The sequence below is a fragment of the Aythya marila genome, assembly GCF_965140915.1.
Source record: "Aythya marila genome assembly, chromosome: 1".
Taxonomy (NCBI): domain Eukaryota; kingdom Metazoa; phylum Chordata; class Aves; order Anseriformes; family Anatidae; genus Aythya; species Aythya marila.
The window spans coordinates 174,740,033-174,763,410 of NC_139042.1; the positions used below are offsets into that span (position 1 = coordinate 174,740,033).

At 35.5% G+C, this 23,378-nt stretch overlaps 1 protein-coding gene across 2 annotated transcripts in view; it reads left to right on the forward strand.

Annotated features, from left to right (window-relative positions):
• Window positions 1-23,378, forward strand: part of SCAF11 (SR-related CTD associated factor 11) — a 45,490-nt gene that overhangs the window by 11,184 nt on the left and 10,928 nt on the right. For both annotated transcript variants that reach the window (XM_082755100.1, XM_082755101.1), the window contains exons 2-10: window positions 3,586-3,664; window positions 4,507-4,661; window positions 12,783-12,860; window positions 14,550-14,644; window positions 15,654-15,721; window positions 16,361-16,416; window positions 18,831-18,937; window positions 19,858-19,947; window positions 21,178-21,284. In XM_082755100.1, the coding sequence (XP_082611226.1) occupies window positions 3,604-3,664; window positions 4,507-4,661; window positions 12,783-12,860; window positions 14,550-14,644; window positions 15,654-15,721; window positions 16,361-16,416; window positions 18,831-18,937; window positions 19,858-19,947; window positions 21,178-21,284 (817 nt within the window). In that variant the 5' untranslated portion in view covers window positions 3,586-3,603. The remainder of the gene's footprint in view (window positions 1-3,585; window positions 3,665-4,506; window positions 4,662-12,782; window positions 12,861-14,549; window positions 14,645-15,653; window positions 15,722-16,360; window positions 16,417-18,830; window positions 18,938-19,857; window positions 19,948-21,177; window positions 21,285-23,378) is intronic.

Below are 23,378 nucleotides of genomic sequence, written 5' to 3' on the forward strand. Positions count from 1 at the left end.
AAGTATATCACGAAGCCATGTTCTTCAGGCTGATGGTAACAAGTCAGCAATTAACTTTAAGCGCTTCTGTTGAGAAATGCCTTTGGTGTTTGCCTTCTTTGAAGACAAGAACTGGGATTTCCTATGAGTAATAACCTAGGAATTGAAGTGGTTAACTCAATTAAAATAATGGGGAGAGGAGGGGTACTAGTAACAGTGTCCTTGTTCACTATTTTCACTTTAATATACCAGAGTATTCTTGTCTTTATCTCAAATTAAATAGATTAAATAAGATTCAGCGGGATTAAATAAGCTGTTTCCATTACACGGTAATTCCACTGAAAACCAGAAAAATACCATCTTGGCTATAATGCTGTCCTATCTTTACACATTCTTAAAAGGTATTTCTCTTCAGAGTTGTTTTTTTTTTTTGTGTGTGTGTGTGTTGTTTTTTTTGTTATGCTTTTGTTTCTGTCTTGTTAAGTACCCTTCATATGTAGGTCTTGGGGTATTTTCTAGTATCTCACATCAACTGAATAGCTGTAACTAAGTTAAAAATGTGTTTGTCATAAGCAAAGGAAATTTGGTGCAAGTACTCTGGCTATTGGCATTCAAATATATATATCAGCCTTATTGGACATGACTGGTCATGGATATGACTGGATCTTCATGTAAGGTCATACAATTTGACTGGGAGAATCTCACATAAAAATTAATCTCGACTCTTTCACTGTCTGTCCTCAGCCAAGACTACAGATTTCTTATGTGGCATGCAACTGTGATGAAAAATTTTAGAAATACTTCCAAATCTTGCTTAAATTTAGAAGAATCTAAAGGAATGTCACATCTAGGGACAAAAAAAATCCTCTATTTTCTGTACTGACTGTTCTTTTTAAACCACTAAGTTCTCTTTTCCTTTTTTTAATTTTATAAATATAATGGTGGTCTTTAGTATTAACTCTTGGTACTCTACTGGTTGTGATGCCCCTCTTAAAAGAGTGGAGAAAATAGTCTTTCTGAAATTCATTTGTTAAATACCATATGGATTTTTGTGAGGTGTTATACTTTATAAATATAAATTAATATATACTTAATGCTACAATATTTTGTATTAAATTCCTGTGTCTGTGAGAAATGTACAGTGTCAAACTGGCAAAAAGCTGATCTGTGAAATGTGTTGGTGGCACTCAGGACCTGTTTAAATACGAGGTTTGTGGGAAGAATGATGCAACACAGCATAAATGTTTGCAGTCGCTGCACATCTTGGATTTACTGATATTCTGTCAAAATCTTAGGATGTTTTTTGCAAATTACTGTCACAGCAAGAATTTCTGAGATTTTTGTGTCTAGAAAGTCTAGAAAGAGTACAACAAAGAACAGGTTGCTCTTTCTGTGGAAAATAAAAAGAAAGAACTTCTGTAGGTTCTGTTTCTGTGAGCTGCCTTAGTTATCTTAAGACCTCTATTATAATAAGTATGAACTCTGCTGCTTCTCCTTAAGCTACAATTTGGCATCCAAACTCTATTTTATTTTTTTTTTTCTGCGGATGTATGCACAATGTGGAGTTCTCTTGTCTACGTGATACATCCTAAGGCTCTTAGGAATGAGGATTTTTTTTATGGATTTTTTTTTGCTTTTTTGAAAGCATTGCTGAGGTTTTGTGAACACATACTACATACAGAAGGATCGTCTCTGTTTACGCATAAAACATGTATACTGCACGCTGTCACCCGATTTAAGCTTTTTGGAACCAAAGCCACTTAAAAGTCTAGATGGGAAAACAAAAGACCTTGATCTCTTATTTTAAGTTCAGATATGGTTTTTTTATGGTCTTATCTGTCCTAATTTGATGCAGATTTGCAGATTTCACGTGTTCAAGACATGAAGCTTTACTGTAGCAGTTCTGCTTATGTTTAGTCTCATCCTTGCCTAGCTTGCCAAGGTTATTTATTGGTGGCTTTGTCAATGGTGGCTGTTAACAGAGCTTGTCTGCAACTTAGTGGCATTGACTGTAACAGCACAGCCTGTATTAATATTAGTGTTGATAACTGCTCTAGGTTACCAAAAGGTGGAATTTCCTTCCACCAGGGGTCTTTCCTTCCTTCCTTCCCCCAGCTGACTTGATGTATGTGCTCCTTCGCGGAGGGTGGTGTGTGTGTGTGTGTGTTTGAAAAGCAGCTTCTAATGGAAATGCTGATGCACTAAGATTTCTACTTAGTTTCACAGTTTTGACCACTTCTTTAACGAATTGTGTTTGGGGCACAGCTCAGAGCCCTGCTTTCTCGGGTGCTGTGTGACGGGTATATGCAGGAGTTTCTTTTCCCAGTAAAAAGAAGTGATCATTGAAACACTTCCTACTGCCAAGATCAAGCAATAAAGATTTGAGCAGAAGAAAAGTTTTAGGAGGCAAATTCTGCCTCCCCCACCCTCCTGAATCCAGGTAGTAAAGAAAAAAAATACAGTTTTTAAGTGAAATAGAAGGAAGTTCAGCTGACAAGCATGCTTGTGGTGTTCTGGGCTCTTGTGACTTTTTCTAGTAAAGTCATTAAAGAGTAAGGGCTTGAAACCTCAGTCAGCTTGGTTCGGGTCTGAATGCTTACGTAGTAAATCTTAGTAATTTCTCATTCATTCAATCCCTTGTGAAGCTTTAATTGGTTCTTTCAATTAATAATAGTTGAAAAAGCTTATAGAGTTCAGAATAAAAGCGCTGGTTTCTTTAGGGCTGTGGGTTGGAGCTTTAGGTGTTCATGGGATCTCTGGTGTGACCGCAGCAGGTTGAAATGCAAGAGATTCAGACCGAGGTGTAGATGCTTTTCCAAACGTATTTCATTCTGCACGTTGTGGGTGAGCTATCCAAAGAGCATATTCTTGCTGTTTATTACATGATACCAAGTTCTTTCGACCTGTATGGTGTTGATCCCAAGGATATTCTCTATCCTTGCTATTCTTACTCCGTACAACTACCTTGGATAACATTTAAAAGGCACATCCTCTTCATTGCTCGCTTTTCACTGACAAGCACAGGTGAAGTGCTCTCTTGCTTGATATTGCAGCTTCCCCTTTATTCTCTCTCCTGGGTGTTAATAGTTCTAATTGTACGGCAAAAGCAAGAAGCAAGCAAACGTAAGCTGCTTTCATTTTTTGGTTTCCACTACCGCTGGGATGCTAGGAGTGGAAAGCAACCAACTCTTCTGGTTTTTGTGTGTTTAATTTTGTTGCTTCAACCATTTGTGAAGAGCAATTTACAAGAGGTTAGTTACTGCAGTGTTAAATGGGGTGGTTTGCATAGGAACTTAGCGATGCATTTAACTTCTAAAAGTTAAAGCACTGTTGGTGGTCTTAAAACACTGCAAGAACTTTGCATTTGTTGAACAAAGACAATTTTTCAGTTACAAGTATCAGTTGCTAGACAGCATTAATGATACCCATAAATTGCAAACAGACTGTAAAAGATCCGTATCTGACTCCTAATGTCAGGTGTTTCTACTCTACAAAGATACAATGAAATGGAGAGTGCTGGAGAGCACTCATTAAGTCCGTAGTGGTCAGTTTTATCTTCAAGTCGCAATATAAATGAACTGTGTAAACTCTTTCTATGTTTTCCAGACCTTATTTTGTAAGAAGATGAGGAACAGAAAGCAGTGTATTCAAGACACAGAGGGTCAGAAGCATGAAGGCATGGAAGGTAAAGTCTGTGTCTGAAAACGTTCAAGTATGTTATTCAAGTTTGAGCTGTGAAAGGTCAGATTTTACATTTGTTCTCTCAATTAGCATGCTGCTTGTTTTGAAAGAAGTTGTGTAAACATAACTGCTATCTCATCATAATATTTTTTTTGTCCTGTGGAGTCCCTGTATCCTTTCCCATGAATTCTGTTTTTCATGTGCTGACTTCTACTGGCAGAACAAAAATGGAAATGGCAATTGCTATTCAGAAAAATAATTGAAGTAAAATTCATTGAAGGAAAGCTCGCCTCTTTCTGTTTAAATTGGGATCTGTTTTCATTATGCAAAAATGCTCCCAATTTTGTTAAATGTACTTGATTAGGTAAATAATTTGAGCATGGTCAGATTAAAATAGTTCTGAGACTGGAAAACTAGAATAAAAGTAGACTACGTATATGTGAAGATAATGAGTATAGGATATGCTGGGCTAATTACTGCATGGAGAGAGTGGAATTATGATTTCAGAAGAGCAATGAGTAAATGACTCCATGGGCAGTAGGAAATACTACGTGATGCTTCCATATTTAACACTAGAGCTAATAGACACCAATAACACTGGAGCTAGATTTCCTTAAACAGCGAATCGTGAGACAATGTTCTATGGAATACGTTGCACAGTATTTTTCACCTGAAGTATATGCTTGGAACTATTCCTCTGGCATCTTGACTGTATTGGACCTGAAAACTTGATTAATATGCTTCTAACTACAGAAAAATATATTTTATTGCCTTATCATTCAAATCTACAAGGACTTTGTTTCAAAAACTGTCAGAAATTCTAAGTGTCAATGTTCATAATACCAGGTGAAGAAAAGGAAGAAAGCTGTTCCTGTTCTACCTCATTGTATGACGGTAGCACGTGCCCCATCTGTCTGAACGGCCTTCTAGAACAGGAGATCGGTGTTCCTGAGAGCTGCAGTCATACCTTCTGCATGACTTGTATTCTTAAATGGGCTGAGGTAAGACCGAGAACCAAAGTGTGTTTTTCTTTTACTAAGCATAAGAAAATAGGGTGCACATTCTGACTTGATATAAACTGGTTATTGAAGCACTTTTATATGTAGATCATGAGAAACCTTCTCCTTAGTGTAATGAAGTACTTTGTGTTTTCTTTCACCAACCATCCTGCCTCTTTAATGGCTACTAATGTTTAGGGATCATTAAAAAACTGTGATGGCTGCTCAGAAGATCAGACAGTATTACGGACATGTCATAATACTGCAGTACCATTAACTTAATCTTACTTACCCTCTATGCTGTTTCTCACCTGTGAACTCTTAGGACTGAGACCAATTGGTTTTCATGTTAGTTTACAAAGCAAGCCTGATAAAACCTTGGGTTTTTTAATTATAATTATTAACATGTATCCCATAATAGTGATACCTTTGTAGATAGTGCTAGAGCTTTAAAGGAGAATGACTTGTTGAACTAATTATTATTTGTTGTTCTGTTTAACCTCTCTTCACACGTCCTGTAGTCATTGCATCAAGTCTTTAGGATCTTTAACTTTCCTGTAGCAGTTTCAATTATCAATATAAAACACCAAATTAGAATTACTTTATGCTATATTGTGGTGGGGGACGCAACGCTTGCTCTAATGAGGTGCTGGTTTTTGTCCTGCTTCTGTGCACTTGAATAGGTTATTTATTATAGAATCAATAGGAGAGATTGCTACGTGGTTTCTTTATAAGTTTCTTCTGAAGTTGTTATTTTGGTTTCAGTATTTCCTTGAGGAGGTTGCTATCACTTGTGTGTGCGTATGTACATATACAATACACTTATGTACTTTTTTGTTTTTAACCTTGATTTTTGTGTTCTTTTATTACTGAAGATACGCAGTAAGAAAAATCGTTTCTCTGAAGCCCACATAAAATCTTCAGACAGTGATAAAAGCTATCAGATGAAACTTAATTTATATTTACAAAACAGATAATTAACTAAATTGCCTATTGCCAGATTTTCTGTTCTGCAAATGATTATGATGCTTTTATTTAGCAGTGAATGAGAAATTCTCATCCTCGACTTTATCCTAACTTGCTTAGCTGATTGTTATTATGGCAGCTGAAAGGCAATAAACAGTAACGTGCACAGGGAAGTGAAGCAGTACAGTAGACTGAAGGCTTTGCTGCTGGATTTAAGCTTGTTCACATTGTCTAACAGATGCTTTTAAGCCCAAAGAAGAAAGGAAAACTTTTTCATATCATTCACTTGCAAACTCTTTTGACAGGAAAATTTTTGTCGTGTCAAATTTATTTTGGCATGAAACACTATACAAATAGAATAAAATAAATCCTGCTCTTAAGAGTTTACAAGTGAACTAAATATAAAAAATAATGGGGGGTTGTTTTTAAAGCTACTTAAGACTTATACTGCTTCTTTCCATTAGTGAGATCTGATGGGTAAAACCACCCATCTTTTAGAGGATGCTCTATGGCTGGACCTGCTCAGTGCATGAAACTATTGCCTAATCTCATAGTTTAATTATTTTTTTATTGTTCTGAAAGCTGTCTAAGTCGTTAAGAGGTTTCAGCTCTGAGAAACAGATGAGGTTTTACAGCTTGGACTGATAGAAACATTACAAACACATGGCCATATAAAGCACGCTAGTGCCATGTATTTTTTGTGTCCACTGTTAGTATTTAGTAAGTAAGTGTTGTTGTTCAAGCATTCTTTCTTGGGTATAAATAAACTGGTTTTTAAAACAGTTTCCTGTTTCTGTAGGTGTCGGAGTATATTAAAACAGAGGATAAGAGTCTCGATGTTTTATTTTTAAAGATTTTGCTTAGTGTTTACATTCCATGATGAGCTGTGTTGCATAACTACAGTTGTGCTTCATATACTCAAAGGCTTTGCCAGCAATCTGTGTTCAAGTTGGGCATTTTTTCTATCCCATGTTGCATCCACAATTCAAAATATAACAGGATCAACCATTTATTTAAATCGCTGTTTTTAACTTGTGCAAAATCACTGGTTTTCTGAGACTTTATGGCTCTTATGTGTAACTGTGTATGTCCTAATTAAAACCTGGGTAGTTTAGGTAGATGGTAAATGTGTTTGCCGTTTTGCTCCCTTCTCTAGCAATGGAAGACTTCCAGTATTACTATTACAGGGAAGTGTCCTGTACCCACAGGTTTTCTTGATGCAACCAGCAGCAACAGCACTCTGAAGATCTTTTGTAAAAAGATATACATGTGTGGCTTTTAAGTGAGTGTCTGCTGATTTTAGTAGCATTACAGTTGAGTTAGTGCTGTATTTTCATTCCTTTTGAGAAAAGGTGTCCACTTTCTAAAGAAGAAATGAAGGGAAGATTAAAATCCCCACTAAGAAGCTAGTCTTCAAATGAACTTTCTTGTTTTAAAATGTTGCCTGAACTGTTCTGTCCTCCATAGCTATGTTTACTGTAGTTAATTGTGGCACCTGAGAGTATTGCTGTGCAGTAGGTTCCTGTTGCCTGTACTATTAAGCTCTCCTGTGGTATTAGACTGTCATCTTGTGTGCCTTTGGCCATGCTAACCTGTGCTCTCCCAAGAACTCCTGGGCAGGTGAAAGGACAGGGAATGGTTTCAGTGAGATCAGCATGAATGGGATTCATCCTGTGCTACCTGTCACCCATCCGCCTCTGTAAACTGACATCGTGTAACTTCATAATGTGGCCTTCCATGCTTGAGACTTTGTATTTCAGGAAGGGGTGTTAGAAGATCACAAATGGTGAGGAACATTTGTCTAAATCTGGAGCTCAGGCTGTTCGGCACAGCCTTCAGTGAGAGTGCTGAAGGCAAGCAGAAGGGCTACCTTCAATATAAGGAACACGTGCATAACATTGCTATGTGGGCAGAATGAAGAGGGAGCTTTGGCCATTGCTGGGTGTAAAAACTGCTCTGGAGTCTTCAAACACCTTCAGTACTGCAGTGTTGTATCAAGGGAAGTAGTTACATGTGTTTCTCATGTAACAGGTCAAAACTATACATGGTAAGCTTGTATTTCATGTTTGAACTGGGAGGCACACCTGTTCTAGCTTGTTATAAGCAGGTCTGAAAGCATTTAAGTAAAGCTTAAGAGGTTGACTTTTTTTATGAGAAACAGATACGAAGAGTAGCCTAAAAACCTCAGCTAAGGCAGCTGCTCCAGCAGCAAATGTCTTGTCTGTACGCGTTAGAGGAAAACTATTTTGTCGTCAAAAATGACAATCTTAAGTTAGAGGAGATAAAACACTTATTCTTCTGTGCTGCAGGCATTTTAACTTCTTAACTTCCCTTCTGTTTTTGAGCGCCAATAAATACACCAGAGAACTCTGTCTTTGTTCTTCCAGTATTTCCTCTTATGAACCATCACAAGAGGAAGAGTGCTGAAGAAAAGATTGAGCACACTGTCTGTTTCATCAACATCTCTTGCACAATAACTTTGATTTTAATGACCCTTCCCTGCTAAACATGTCTCTCTTAATCTTTGTACTTGGCCTCCCTCATTCATTTTTCCTCACTGGGAGGATTTGGAAGGGGAGTATGTTTTACTGTAAATTCTCCGAAGCATTGAGGCACATTCAGGCAGGCCCTGTGTAGTACCAGGGACTGACTTAATAAAACTAAGCAACTGGCACAAAGAGCTGCCTTGCGTTACGTTTCTAGTAGATGTTCTGATCTTACAGCAGTCATTACCTTTGTGCTAGAGTAAAGTTTGGATCATTGACTGTGCATGTATATTTTCTCTGTGGGTACGGAGTTTGGTATGGTAACTGGAATTCTTAACTTGTATTATTCTTTTTGATCTGCTTTTCTTTTGTCCTAAAGGATAGAGGAAGGAAGTAGCTTATGTTGCAACAAGTTCCACAGCGATCTGCTGCAATACAAAGCACTGCAGGCTGAATTAGGGTTACATTCATGAACGAAGTATGCAAGGTGTTCAAAGAAACCCTGAACTTAAAAACTGAAATACAAAAAAAAGTCTTCTTGATGAAGGTATTGCATACACAGGCAATGCATCTGAGAACTGCTGCACAGGAGAACTGTTTTAATCAAAGTCTTTTAGAAAACCTAGAGTTTAGATACATTTTCTCAAATTACATGTTCTGTGCCATATTTATCAAGTGAAGTGCATTCATGCAACAGCTTACAAATCTGTGTTAGGGAGTAAAACTCGGTGTGAATGTTTTTGAGCTTGGGTCCAAGTTTTCCCAACAAGATGGTATTAAGAGAAGTACAGTGACACACAGTAGCTTCCTTTAGCATAATTTCACAAATCCTTACCGGTAATAAATTATTTCATCCTTTCCTAAAGACAGACACAATTTCAATAGAACATGCCAATGCTTTATGAGATATAGAAGCAACAGATGGCTATTTTGGATAAGAAGTGAAAGCTACCTAACCTGAATGTTGTAGGTAGAGAGGAAACAGTTGTTCAAATTCTAACTAATTAGTTTGTTGATTACATATTGAGTCTAAAATCTGTTCTCATGTGCTCTCTATCTTTATTATCCAGCTATTTTATTTCTAGAAAAAATAAACCAGCTTCTTTTGTTAGAAATAGCTTTTGTCAAGCACAACTACAAAAACTTAGTGTTTATCTCGTGGGTTTGTTTTGGTTTTATTATTTTATTTCAAATAGACCTAAAAATAGCGATTCCATGTACTTACCCTCCAAGAAAGGTGGTATTGAGAAGAAAAGAAAAACAACTTGAATATCAGCCGCAGAGTTCTAATGATTGTGATCGTTATATTAAATGATCTGATGTTCTGGATTTTGTTCTGATTTTTAGATAGCTATGTTAAATGAAGATACTGTATGGAGCTGTAATTCTTGTCAGGCTGTGACAAATGCATGCCCTCTTACGCACAATAAAAGTGATAGCTGCTGTGTGAACTTTTTCTTGTTTTAAATAACCTTTTTCCCAAAAGGACAGTGTACATTCAGTATTACTTACAGTGTTTTCCGGATAAAGCTTCAGCAGAGAGAACCTGTTCATTTACCTTGAATGAAAGAACACACCTTCTTTGATTACTGAACCATCTCCTCGAAAAAGATGAAAGAGATGAGTAGAAGGCCACCACACTTCATGTGTCTTTATTGTAGAATTGTAGACAGCTTTTTTTACTCCCACTCCTTCCAAATTCAGTCTCCCAGTTGGGAAAAGAGGCAGGGGAATTTTCTTCCATTTCTACTTTAACGTTTAGATGTAGTATAGTATAGACAAAATAACCTCTAGCTGTCCTCAAGGGTCCCCAGCAATTGTACTATGGCAGAGGTCATGGGGCAGGGATGCACATGAGACTGCCCTGTCTTTACTAGAATTTCTCCTGAGATTTGTTACAAACTAAGGGATAATGCTTGAGGTATGGAAAGTAACTTAGTAGGAGTAGACACATACCTTAACCTAGGTGTAGCTTTTGATTCTCCTGGATTGTTTTCCCCTCTTCTTGCCATGTATAACTGTATGTAATTGTTAAATGCTTTTTCAGATGAACTGGACATGTCAATGTGAATATTGTCCTAACGAAGTCAAATGCTTGTCACTTGAATTGCTGTTAGTAACACTTAGTATTCTATGATGTGTCACTGCTATGAATAAAAACTGGATTTAAATTTGGGAGCATAATATTCATGTGTAAATTTAATGTAGAAACAGATTGTCTTGGAAAAGCTTAGCTTTCAGTAAAGCTAAATCCTGAAATGGGAGTGAGAATTACTAGGTAAATTATGCTTCCTCCTGTCTTTGACAGTTTGATGTATCTGCAAATCAAAGTACTTACCTGGAAGTTTGCAGCTGGTTCAGCAGTTGCAGTGCATTTCATAGCATCAAATACGGCAGTTGAACAACACCTTTCTACGTTGCTGTAGGGTAGCTGTGTGTTGACTGTAGGACAACAGCTGTCTAAATAATCTGAGCCTCTAGGGAACTGGCTTAATTGCCCAACAGGCTTATTTTAACGCAGGCCATGACACCTCAGGGAACAAACAAAAATCCTCCACTAGGGCTAAGCTTTTAGTTGAGGTAAAATACTACAGTTTCAAAAGGAGAGGTAATGCCTCTACCTTTATCGTTCAACAACTTGTTCATGCAAGTCCTGCTGTTCTTGGTTTATAAATCAGTACAGCTGTGCTCTGGTTCTTGTTCCTGAAGCTTCTGATTTCAACTGAAGGCTGAAGGTTTGGGGACTGAGTAGATGAATGAGAAGGTTGGGCACTCTTTAAAAACTGAGAAGGGAACAGAATCAACAAAAAAAAAATTCCTAATGAAAAAACAAGAATTAAGTTCATCATTGAATTTTAGGGCAGAGTTCATATACAAATTTTTCATAGCTGTTCATGCAATTCTAACACTACATCCTGCTTGCATGAATAAAAATCCTAATTCCCAGATAGTTTTCTTAAGTGCAGCAATAATACGCTTCATATACTGGTTCTTGTTCAGTGAGTGAATTAGAAGCTGGGTGTGGGGTTTTGGTGTCGTGTTTTTGTGTGTCTATTGTGTGTTTTTTTATTTTTTTTTTTTAAAAGACTTCTAAACTGAACCATTGAAGTGAAGGGGGGGACGGGACCAACAGACATTTATGGAATTAAAATGAATAAGTAATTGTATAGCAGCAAAAACTAGCATCTAGTTCCCTGTGGAGTTTTCTGAAAGCTGATGCCATCATCCTCCTGGATAAGAGCTTCACTTGAAGCTTCCTTTTTTTGTGGTTGTTAATGTTTTATTTTTCTCTGTTTGTGTATTCTGATGTAGTGCAGCTTAAATGAGTGGGCATTTGGGTGGCTAGATATATTAAAAAAAAAAAAAAAAAAAAAAGGGGGGGGTAAATCTGTATTTCCATCAGACTGTAGGGTAAGATGACCTTCGATTCTGTTCTGTTGCAAAGTGCTTTGTACAACTTCCACTGTCTTAAACGTGGGAGGTTTTTCGCTCTGCTGACTGCAAAGATGAGAGGTGTATATATTCAAATAGATGTGTCAGAGAAGGGAAGGTGTTACTGTGTTGGCTGTTGATCTGCGCAGTTCTGTGATTTTTTAAAAGGAAGGGGGTGGGAGGGAACTCTGGGTTTAGCTTGGGTTCTTTCTGCTGTTTTGCCTCCCTTCTTGTGGGTTTTTGGGTGGTTGGTTGGTGGGTGGGTTGTTGGTTTGTTTGTGTTTTTTTGGTATTATGTTGCTGCCAATGCTATTACTTGTTAATAATAGAATGTCAGTTTACACTTCTGTTTGTTAGGCTTGAGGGAGAAGCTGGTAAGCAGAAAAAACGTAATTATTTGTTGAAGCTGCATACAGCAAAAATGCCAGAATGTTTTCTGGCAACACACAACAGAAAAGCAGTGCATTGGGAATTTTGGCTGTATTTGGAAACTGGCTGTGTTGATGCTTTTGGGTTGATACTGGAAGAGCTGCAGTGTAGTCAAAGGTTAAATATGGAAAGACTTTTCTTTTACCTGCTAGTAGGTAGCAGAGAACTGTGAAAACAATACATTGGTGGCAGAGAGGAAGGAAGATTGAGAAGTTGGAGCAGGGATTAAAGCAGTACTGACTTGTAGGGAGTCCCATGTTTGATTTCTTTCAAAAAAGACATTGGTGAATTTAAAAGGTTAGTAGCTGAGACGTTGAGATGAGCCAGTGAGTTCCACCACGGTTGTCAGAACTCTAAAATGGAGAAGTGAAACCGCTCATATGGCATCTGACCTCACCTATGCCAAGGAACTGTTCTTTTTTTTTTTTGATACTGTGTGCTACTGTTTTGTTTGTTTGACGTTAAGAAATAAATGTTTGTGTATTGATATAAAACCAGAACTACTTAACAGGGATTAAAAAAACAAGCCTTCATGTAAAATATTTCATGTAACCTTCATGTTAAATGATTTTTTTTAATGCAATTCTCAATTACATTCTTGTTTCCTTTTGAATTTTCCCATAAGGAGAAATCTATTATATGAAGCAAAGTACTGGATTGTATGGGTAGTTTGTGCAAATATGTTCTTAATGTGAACAAGTTGTGAACTTCTGTATTTCTGTAAGGCACTATAATATTGAATGAAAGTGCAGAAAATTGAGGTTTTTCACAGTTTACTATAAATTTTGTAATAGGAAAAATCATTTTTCAGACACAGGCTTCGTGTCCTATTGATCGCAGACCATTTCAAGCAGTATGTAGGCTTAATGCGTTAGAAGATCAGATAAAGGTAAGTTTTAGACTTATATGCTATTCAAGAAAATATGCTGCAAGATTTTACTAATATGTCTGTGTTTAATAAGGTTTCCTAATAAAATAATAGTAGCTTTAACGTTTGTATTATATATTTGAAGCTAGGAATTATTCTTAATTGTTTTTTTCAAACAGAACGTATGCAATATTGTATAAAAGTTACAGTATAATAATATCAGTGCCAAGAAGTAATAGTGATACAGGAATAATAATGTTGCTATTGCTCCTATCTTTGAGCATTCCTGATATATCCAGGAATAGAAGTTTAGTAATTGGTCTCAAAGTATTTTTTTTTTTAAACTAGATTTTTTAAGTAATTGCTGGATTAATTACTATGTAATCTTGTACATCCATAGTCTTCAATTCATAGAAGAAAAACTAGTTAAAACAAGAGAAAACAATTAATGCTAAGCCTTGGTGAATGTAAATTTCTGAATCTTTTCATCTTTCAGTTCTTCTGAATAACACTGCTGTGGAGAGCAGGTTATTGATTAGGAAAATAAAACTTAATTATGATAGATGATCTTGAAAATATGTATAGAAAAATGCTAATATTTCTCTGCTCAGCTCTGGGACTCTGTGGCAAAGTTGTGGTTATAAGTAATTCCTAAGCTGCTGGCTTTGAATTTTGCTGTGTTTAGCAAACTGGCTCCCTCTAGCCATTTCTCGTTCTTCCAGAACAAGAAGCCCCAGGTAGTCAGCTGCAGAGCAACCAGACTGGCAGCCACAGATATTTCCTTCTCAGGGAAAACCAAAAATAGTATATTGTGCTCTAAAGAATCACAGAAGCAGCTGAAACCAGATAAATTAAGGTTTTAATTTGGAAGTTTCAAGGCCGTATCAAAACTTAGTTTGAAGGGTTCTTTGTTTACAGAAGTACACTATAAAAAGTAGACAAAGAACAAGGGTCCTGATGTCAAAAGGGGCTGTAGGGATAGAGAAACATTGGCACAGGGGCAATATCAGCACACAGACAGCTTATCCACTGTGATAGCCACTGAATTCATAATTACAGCGCTAATAGCTTCAGAAATTGCATATAAAGTCAAGATTCTAGAATAAGGAAATAAAAAATGTCTAATGAAAGTGTAATTACTAAAGCAACTTCATAGTGTGTAATAAAGATTGTTGTATGTTCTCAGAATTTTTAAAATTGGAGGGGGAATGTTATATGAAATCCGTAACTTACATTATTTTTAGAGGATAATTGTTGTTGTTTTTTTGTTTGTTTGTTTTTGTTTGTTGTTGTTGTTTTAATGATGAGGAAGCATTTGAAATTGAATGTAAGTTCAGCATTTTCCAAAGCTGACCTTCAGGTATTCAGGTCAACCAACTTAGTTTAAAATTTTTCAGTTACCAGACTATCAAAGAAAATGCATAGCTTTGAGATACTTGCCATGGCAGGCTGAATGCTCAGGGAGTTTTGGAGTTGTGGAATTAATGTGCATCTCTGGCACAGTCAATATAGGTATCAAGGTGTGTTCTGTTTTTGTTTTGTTTTTTTTTATGAAATCTGTGCATTGAGAAATTAACGAATCTATGATTTGAGAGTTTCAAGTCCTTCTGCTTGAGCTTATTTTTCTGTAGACCTTAAAAGACTTTGAATGTAGTAAAAGCCCATGTTTATTGAGATTCTAGACTGGATCAACTTTATTTTTCAATTCAGGTTCAGGTAAAACAACAGCAAAGGAAGAAAGAAGAGGAAAACTGTGCCTGCAATAAGGAAAAGTATAGCCATACAAAGATGAGAAGTTTCCTGAGGTTGGTAGCACGCTTAATGTAAAACATTCTAATTTGGAATATCCAAAAAGTTAAGTAAAATCTTATAAATGTTATAGCCTGGATTTTTTTAATAAAGTTTACTGATCTATTTATTTCCAACAAATATTCTGGCAAACAAGAAGTAAGGAGCAACATATTTATTGCATTCAGACCTGGAAGTAGCATTTTTATCAAGCACATCTGACAAATTTCATACTAATTTTTATTAATACGTTTGTGGCTAGGACATGGTTTAGTAATACCAGTCTTCAATTATCTAAAGGGACAACTGCTTTTTTTTCTTGCATGTTACAATAAACCATGGTGGTATTCCAAGTTTTAGTATAAAACAGCTGTAGTCAACTACGGCTTTCAGTCTAGTGAGTTTGAGATGGAAGTATGGAAATGCCATTCATGTTTTGAAAGATTTTGTCACATTTGTACTGTATAAAATAGTTTAGGATTACACAGATAAATTTTACTAATAGTGATAACCTTAAGCCAGCATTTAATTGTGTATATGATGTATGCAGTGTCCTTGAGGTTAAATTTGAATCACCCTTCACTACAGAAAAGATAACTTGGAAGTAAATTACCATTTTTTTGGCTATTATTAGAAAATAAATAAGATTGATCTTTGCAACTCTCTGAATCACCATTAACTTCAGTATTCTTTTAATGTTTATGTAAGCAGTTTGTGACACATGTCACAAGTTGCCATGAAATAAAGCAAAATTAAGCATTCAGGTTTAATACAGGAAATTAACTTTTGTTGTGTACATAGATTCTTTTCATCCTAAAGCTTTTCGAGGCATTTAAGTCATGGAAGATGATATACTGGATACAAGTTCAGGCTTTAATAGCAGTCAGAATGTTGGTTTATGAGCGTAAAGTAAAACGGTAAAACTTCCTTGAAACAGGAACTGTTTTTGTTTGGGTGTATATACTCATAATTTAGGTATGCCCATAAATGTTGCTGCTTTTGAAATATCTTTTGTTAATCTCACAGAAGAGCTCTATGTCCAAACAGAGGGCCTTTAACAGCAAAATTGAGCAAAGTTGTGAAGAAAAAATACAGTAAGTCATTATTTTTTCTCCATTTGCTGGAAAAGCTGCTTTTTATTAGGGAACTCTAGAAGTACTTTTCTTGATGGGCTAATGTTTTGTATTATTGTTTACATTTGCATTTGTAAACCAAATGCCAAAGAATAGAAGCTTGGAGATTAAGAGAATAAAGTTTCAATATTTGGCATTGCTATACTCATTTTACTGGCAAGACTACCTCTTCAACTTCAGTCACAAGTGAATTGGATTTGGTTTCAGCGTGAATCATTTTCTGTGACAGATAGTTAATGCACAGCTAATGATAAGCAAAGAAACAGAAGATTTTGCTGATGGTTCAGGAAGAAGAAGCACTTGGCAGTATTTTGGGGGGAACAGTTTGAGAGGGTTGATGGGGGGGGGTATTGTGTTCTAAGTGTGTTCATAACTCCTGAAGTTAAGCAAGTATCTGAAGAGGTTAAAAAATGGTTGATGTTATAAAAAGCTATTGTGAAGGTGCATATATTTTAATTTTACTGAATTTGTGTAAACACATTGTAAATAAACTTCAGATACATTTTAATTACCATCTCATTTCATTAATGATTTTGACAAGCAATTAAGAACTAATATATTAAAGCTAGGATCAAAAATTTTGCTTCTTATTTCTCACAGGTAATATTTTGTATGACAAACGAAACAGGAAAGCTTTGTCTGTGAAGATAAACAAGGTTGGTTCTGATGATGAGACGTTTGTAAACATTTTTCTCATAAGCATTTTTTTAAACTACCTTTCTGCTTATTTTTAGTTAGTTTTTTTTTTTTCTATTTGTTAATTCTAGTATGATCCAAACCTTTTTAGTTTGTCTTGTTTTGTCTTGAAGGAAGCTCATAGAATATAGTGCTAGGTTATATAAGGTTCTCTCCCAGATGTTTTTGTAGTGGTATGTATTTTCATTTAGATTAGATTGTTACCTAAGACTCTGTAACCTCTTTTCATCTTCCTTCATCAACTGAAGGTGGGATCAGCTGCAAGCTGTTAACCTAAGTATCATTAGATAAAGGATATGAAGGTTTTCATTCATTTTATGAAAATGCTTAGATGTAATTAACCATGTAATTTGGTTAATATTATTTGTCTGATAAGCCATGGACATTCTAATTTACGCCAAGGTGGCTTTTAACGGGAGATTACTTTAGGAATGTTTGCATTCCCAGGCTTCTTGTTTTGTTCATAAATTTTAACCTGTAATATAAATTCCACTTACAACAAGTAAAGAGCTATAAAGGCTCTGTTGTTTGATTTGTTTTCCCTCCTTTCAGAAATATTTCAGGTCTCTGTGACATGAGCTGGTGATCAATGATTTCCTGATCACAGGAAAATTATACCTGTATTACCTGTATATAGTTATACCTGTAAATATATTTGCATGAAATAGTTGTAAGTAATTGATTTCATTTTGAAGTGTAAATGTTGCTGTCCAGTATTTTCTCTTACCTAAGTTTGAACAGGAGGGAAGTCTGTGTTCAAGTTCTTATTTTGCCTGCTGCCTTGTTTCATGTAATATTATGGCCACATACATTGTCAGGTGACTTTCAGTAGCTGGTGGCCTGAGTGGTCATGTTTATTTGGTGCTTATACACCATAATTCTCAGGGCTACCTTTAACTCTAGCCTTCCTCTTCTAAGTCAGATATTTAGAAATTTTGTTTCTGTCACCATGTAAAGCTAAAGTAAAGCTTTTATTGATTTCAAGAGGTTTTGAACTGGAAAGATAGGGCTGAGTGGTAGATCGAGCACTCATTTAGCTTCAAGATTGATGAAAACTTTCATATCTTGTTTTCAGTGATTTATTATACAGGTGAATAGCATCAATATCTCAAACAGGACCTGTTACAGAAAACGTACATAAAAAAGTAGAGATAAATACCACAAACCTTTGGGAGGAGGTACAGAGCTCAATTATACAATATATGTTCAAAATTTGAAAGAAAGCACTGATTTACTAATAGCCACTTCATAAAGGTATTTACAGGACACTTGGGTATCCTTTTTTGATGGAAATACTAATGTTCAAATTCAGGATGTCTTTAAAATAAAGCATTTCTGAAAACAGCATTTTAGGATGAACTTTATTATTTACAGTGATGAAATAAGGCATGGCCCTGTCTCACCAGTTCTCTGTGCCAAAGCTTGAGGTTTGATAGAGCTTGTAGAAAATGACTAGACACTTGAGTGCACATTTACATATGTCTTATTACAAAGCTTATTTTTCTTCAGAGTAAATATTTGCTGAAAGACCCTGTAAGTTTCCATCTTAAAATACAACTGGTAGGGAGCGAACAGGAACGTTTCAGGCAAATTCAGGTTGACATTAGCCCTTTAGGTGATATGATACAAGTGGCAAAAACAGGTCACTGTAGATAACTGTGTCAGTTTCATAGTCTGGAAGCAGCGTCTGGAGGGTTATTGTTCAGATTTTTTTCTATTGCAGGCAGCCCAGAGCACAGCAATATCAACAGAGTCGAGCTGTTTTCTGAATACAATGAAAAGGCGATGCACTAGCATACAATGTTTTTGTTAGACATTGTTAGCAACTGAAATAGAAAGTGGTATCTGTTGAAATGTGAAGCTGCTTCTGAGTATTGTCTCTTTGTGTGAGGGTGCAGTAAACAGACACACCAGTCAACCTTGGATTTTCTAATTCTACCTGAAGGCAAAGAAGAATCCCAGCTCTTATATCAGGTTTTCTTGTTAGTTTGAAACCAAACATGCAATGAATTGCTCTGAAGGGGTCTGTCTGAATGTGCTAGCATTGTACTTACTGTGGTTCATTAGGTAGCAGAAATGGGAATTCTGAAATAGTGAAGATTGGGCTTATTTATGTGTAATTTCTTTATGAAGCATTAAAGATCTTTGCTTTTGAAAGACTATTAAAAAAAAATGTTTATCTACAAAGAGCAGGTGTTGAAAATTTAGACTGAATAGAGCAAACTTGTTTGATGTAATGGCAAATCTCAGTATAAAACTATGGGGCTACTATGGTGCCAACATTCTGTGAGCTAAAGCCTAGCTGACATTAAATTTCAATGCATCTTTATGTGCTAAATGCTAATTATTTCATTTTGGATGTTTCGAATTGTAGCCCAGAAGAAAGACCTGCTGGAACGAGTGCTTCAGGACTAATTTCTATAGTACACTTCCGGCCGGTGGTAGCAATGAAGAATCCTTTCTTAGCTGTAGGAATGACTGGTTAGTTTATACCAGCATGCAATATGAAGTGATGAGTTACTGTATTGTAGATACTATAGTTCCTTCTGCTTCTATCTGCGTATTACTGCCTTGAAATATTTTGAAGTTCAACTGCTTTTTTTGTCATGGTAAACCAGAATTTAAAAGATAAACACTTGAAAATTGGTACAGTTAAATCAACATCTCAATATCTCTTCAATATTTGTATCAATATCTGTTGTGTGTTCAGGTTCAAATACTTAAGCATGTGCTTTTAATCTCATCGATTTAATAGGAATTTAGCTGATATTTAAAGTCCTTGCAAAATTGAGGCCTTGAATAGGAAAGTGCTAGTCCTGGTATTACAACAGCAGTTAGTAAAATTGTTAACAGTAAACCTCCTGTTCTGTAGCAGAAGCAAGTGTTCCTGTTGTTCCATGACTCCAAAAGGAGCACTTTAAATGTACATGAAGTAATTTTGCTTAATGAACCTAATACCTAAGATGGAGCATGGCAAATATTTATGATTGAGAAGGTAGAAGAAAAAGAACAGACAAAGAATGGTCTGGAATAATGTAATTTGGATAATACAGACTCAGAAAAAAATAATCTATGTGTTTTCAACAGTCTATAAATGAAAAATCCTTTTTGCCATGCACACGACAGTATTAATTTGTCAGGGATACAAAGTTTTTTCATCTTTTAACACCCCCCCCTCCCCCCCAGAAGACACATTTCATCTGCTGTTTTGCATTCACTCTGACTAGAAGTTTATTTGGGACTTCTCTTATATTTACTTTTCCCTCTAAACCATATACCTGTATACTTTCATGGTAACTGTTGAAAGTTGTAAGATGTAAAAATTAGTAACTGATGGAAGAAGTTATTGAAATACAAAATCAGACAAGGTTATTCTAAATGGCATGAAATTTGTATTTTAGTACAGAATTCACAGAAGTCAATGCAGTGATCAGGCAGAAGAGACAAGAACTGGAATTGTCATGTTCATCTGCGCTTGCTAGAGTTGAAAGGTACAAGTTTTGTATTCATAGTGCAATGGATTATAATGTATTACTTCAAGTTTGGAATTTGATTAAATTCAAATTGCTTTTCAGGTAGAATATCATTTGATCGTAAAACTAAACTATGTTTGTGTGTAAGTTGCTAATCTTTTGTATTTGCTGCATGCTATTTTTATGTAAATAGTTTCTGTATATTGTGCTTTTTTGATACTTATGATGAGCATAGCAACTCCATCTACTTATGCATCTTTGACACTTTTTCACAGAAATGAGAGCTTAAATGTATTTTCTGTTACTTAGAAGGTACTGTAAATGTGTTTTTTAAATTATTTCTATCATTAGAATCAGACTATATTTGCATTACTTGAAGATTGATTCTGATTCCCTTTTACCCACACTTCCTTCATGGGTTGGTTTTGACTCTCTTCTGTAAGAGGAATTTTATCAAATAAAACAGAACATAAAATTATTTTTTTTGTCAGAGAGCAGATGAGTGTTAAAAAGTATTCTGAGTGTGTTTTCGTGAATATAAGACAAAAGCATAAAAACATGTAAAAAAAAAAAAATGTTTCAGTCAGTGATATTAATTTCATTACATACCTCTGGCATAAAGCAGACTAAAGAAAATAGAGTAAGTAAAGGAGATTTTTAATTAAAATTTAAAATGGCATGTAGGATTTAAATAACGAGTGGGTTTGTTTTTTACAGATGTTTTTCTTTACGGGAAGTTCCATTCCAATTTAGTGGTAACTTAAAAATTCTTTTTTCCACCAGGTTTGTTCTTCTGGTGTGGGAGTCTGAATCAACACATATTTAGTGTGCTTAAAAAGAAAAAAAAAAAAAAAAGTGACTAAATTAATGTGACCTGTAGACTGTTTCTCATTCTTTCTGCAGAAAAGGCAGTTCTTCCACTGAAGTGCTAGATCAGTGTTCAGGATTTTATTTCCAGTAGGTATAGCCTACTGATTTGGAGTAGGCTGCTTGTTACAGTTCAGTTTGACTTTGAAGAAAGCCAAATATATGTTCCTTCGACATAGCATACTTTCTTCAAACTGTTTAAGTAGATTAGGCCTTAATGTAAGCTTGAAAGAAGGAGACTTTTATTCTCTATTGGCTTTGACTGTCTCTTCAACTGTAATGGAGCAGGAAGTGTCATGCTTGTGTAATGGTTTTGTGCATTGTTTCTAAAACTTCCTACAAACAACTAAAACAACTAATGTTAATGATTTTATTTTCCAGAATTCCTTTAATGTCTTACGGAGCTGAAGCTGAGACCTTTCTTATTACTTCTACTACAGTGGCAGGGACAATTCTTCCAGCAAATATTAGGCCTTTGGAAAACTTTGGTAAACTTTTTTTTTTTTGTAAGTTTTATTTATAGCTAATGTGGAGTAGTATTACAACATGATTCTCAGAAGTCAAAGCATGTAGTTATAGTTAAAAGGGGAAAAAATATGTTTTGATGCAGTTTGGTATTTGAAAACCAGCTGACCTATTTCTGAAATCAGAATATAAAACGTGAACCAGCCACTCCAAGAACAAGTATTTTATTTAACTTAGTTCTCTTCCTAAATTCAAAATTTTCTTTCATGTTGCAATTCTTCCTATTAAGTCTAAATTACATTTTGATACTTTTGAGTTGCTTGACATATTTTAGTGGTATACGAAGTAGTATACATACATACATTGTGGTATACTGTGTAACAAACTATTTCCTGATGGAGAAGAACAGTCAGGAAGCTGCAGTATATGCATCTGTTTCAGTATACCTGAAAGCTTTATAGGGCAAAAACGTGAAGGATGCCAGGATCGGGCAGGAATGTAGTAGAAGACAAGATATAGAAAGAATTAGCTTTCTCCAGTTGCTTTAACTGCCTGTCTCTCCGTACTCATCAAGAATGTAGATTCTCTTCCCACTGGCTGCACAAATTCAAAGAAATGGAAACAAAGGGGTGCTGTTTTTAAGGCCAGAGATAATGCCTTCTTTGAATTTGGAATTATACTACTTTCATTTTACTAGTAGGCAAAGAGGCAGGAGAGATTTGGGTCTCTTTTGGCCTACTTGAATTGAGGAAGTGAATTGTGGGAAAGAAGTAGAAGGATAATGGAAAAGATACTTTATTAATTAATATTATGCATTCTTGTTAAAGGTACTTGTTTCACTTCCCCATTTGCCAGTGAAAAATTGATAGGTTACTTCCTCAGGCCTCTGAGTTTTGGCAGTGCAATTTACTGATGCTTAACTGTTTCTGGTTTTAGTAGTCATAAGCGTATATGCTAGCTCCTCCAACTTGATTTTTCCTTTCCCATTCTCACTTATACAGTCAGGCTTCTTTGTTAGTATGTACCGGAAGAAAAGAAAAATCTTGCTAGATGAAGAGTATTTAAATTAACTCCTAATTAGTTTGCAACATTAGACTACTTAGAACATATAATTAATTGCCATTGATAATTTCTGTAATTGATGTGCAAATAGTGATAATGTTGTCAATTCCTAATGCAGAACATGAAAATAAATCCCTTACATTGCCTTTTGAAAGGAGGAGGAGATTTTGAATCTGAATCTTTCCAGGGAAAGAAAAGAAAAATATTTTAGATTTGAACTGAAATTAATTCTTCATTTTTCTTGGTTAGAACTTAAATACTTAAAAGACAAAATGGAATGCTTATCTTACAAAGGTGTGATTTTTTTAAATGTAAAATTACCATGCTAAAAAGACAAAGCGAATAAATTCTTAAGATATTTTGTATATTTCCAAATGTTTTTGCCACATCTGAACCAGAGTTCAGATGTTTGATGTATATAAGTATATCACTTATACTGTGGACAAAGTGAAAAAGACACTAAAATATGTGCACACTAAAATTTTAAGTCATATTCAGATTTGACTTGAAGACTTCCTACCAATAAGGAGTATACAGGAATAAGAGGCAGAGTCTTCAAATTCCCTAGTGAAACTAGTGGATATTGGATGTGAAGATGTCCTTTCAGGATTTGGTCACATTCTGTGAGTGAGTGTTCCTTCCCCATTCAGTTTTTTGTATAGCAGCTTAGGAGACGATAAAGGTGCACAACAAATGCTAAGGACAAAAGCAAGGAGAAACATAACCTGAACACTGTTAAGAGATGCATGGGAAATACATTAAGAAGAAGGGAGCAAGCTCTCCTTTTACAGGAAATATATGAGATGGAAAAAAAAAAGGCAGAAGATGGAGGAAACAGGTAACACAGACTTTCTGCAAAGGTGAAAAACAGGAGAGAAATGAAAAAAATAGGTAATAGGAAAAAAATGAGAAAATAACCTTGCGACTCTTAGTAATTCAGGCATGAAAAATTGTAGCTTGTTTATACTCCCCTCATCTCTTAGTTATATCTAAAATAGGCAGTTTAGCATCAGAGTGGTAGTTGATAGTTGCTTGCAAAGTTGTCCAAAGAGGCA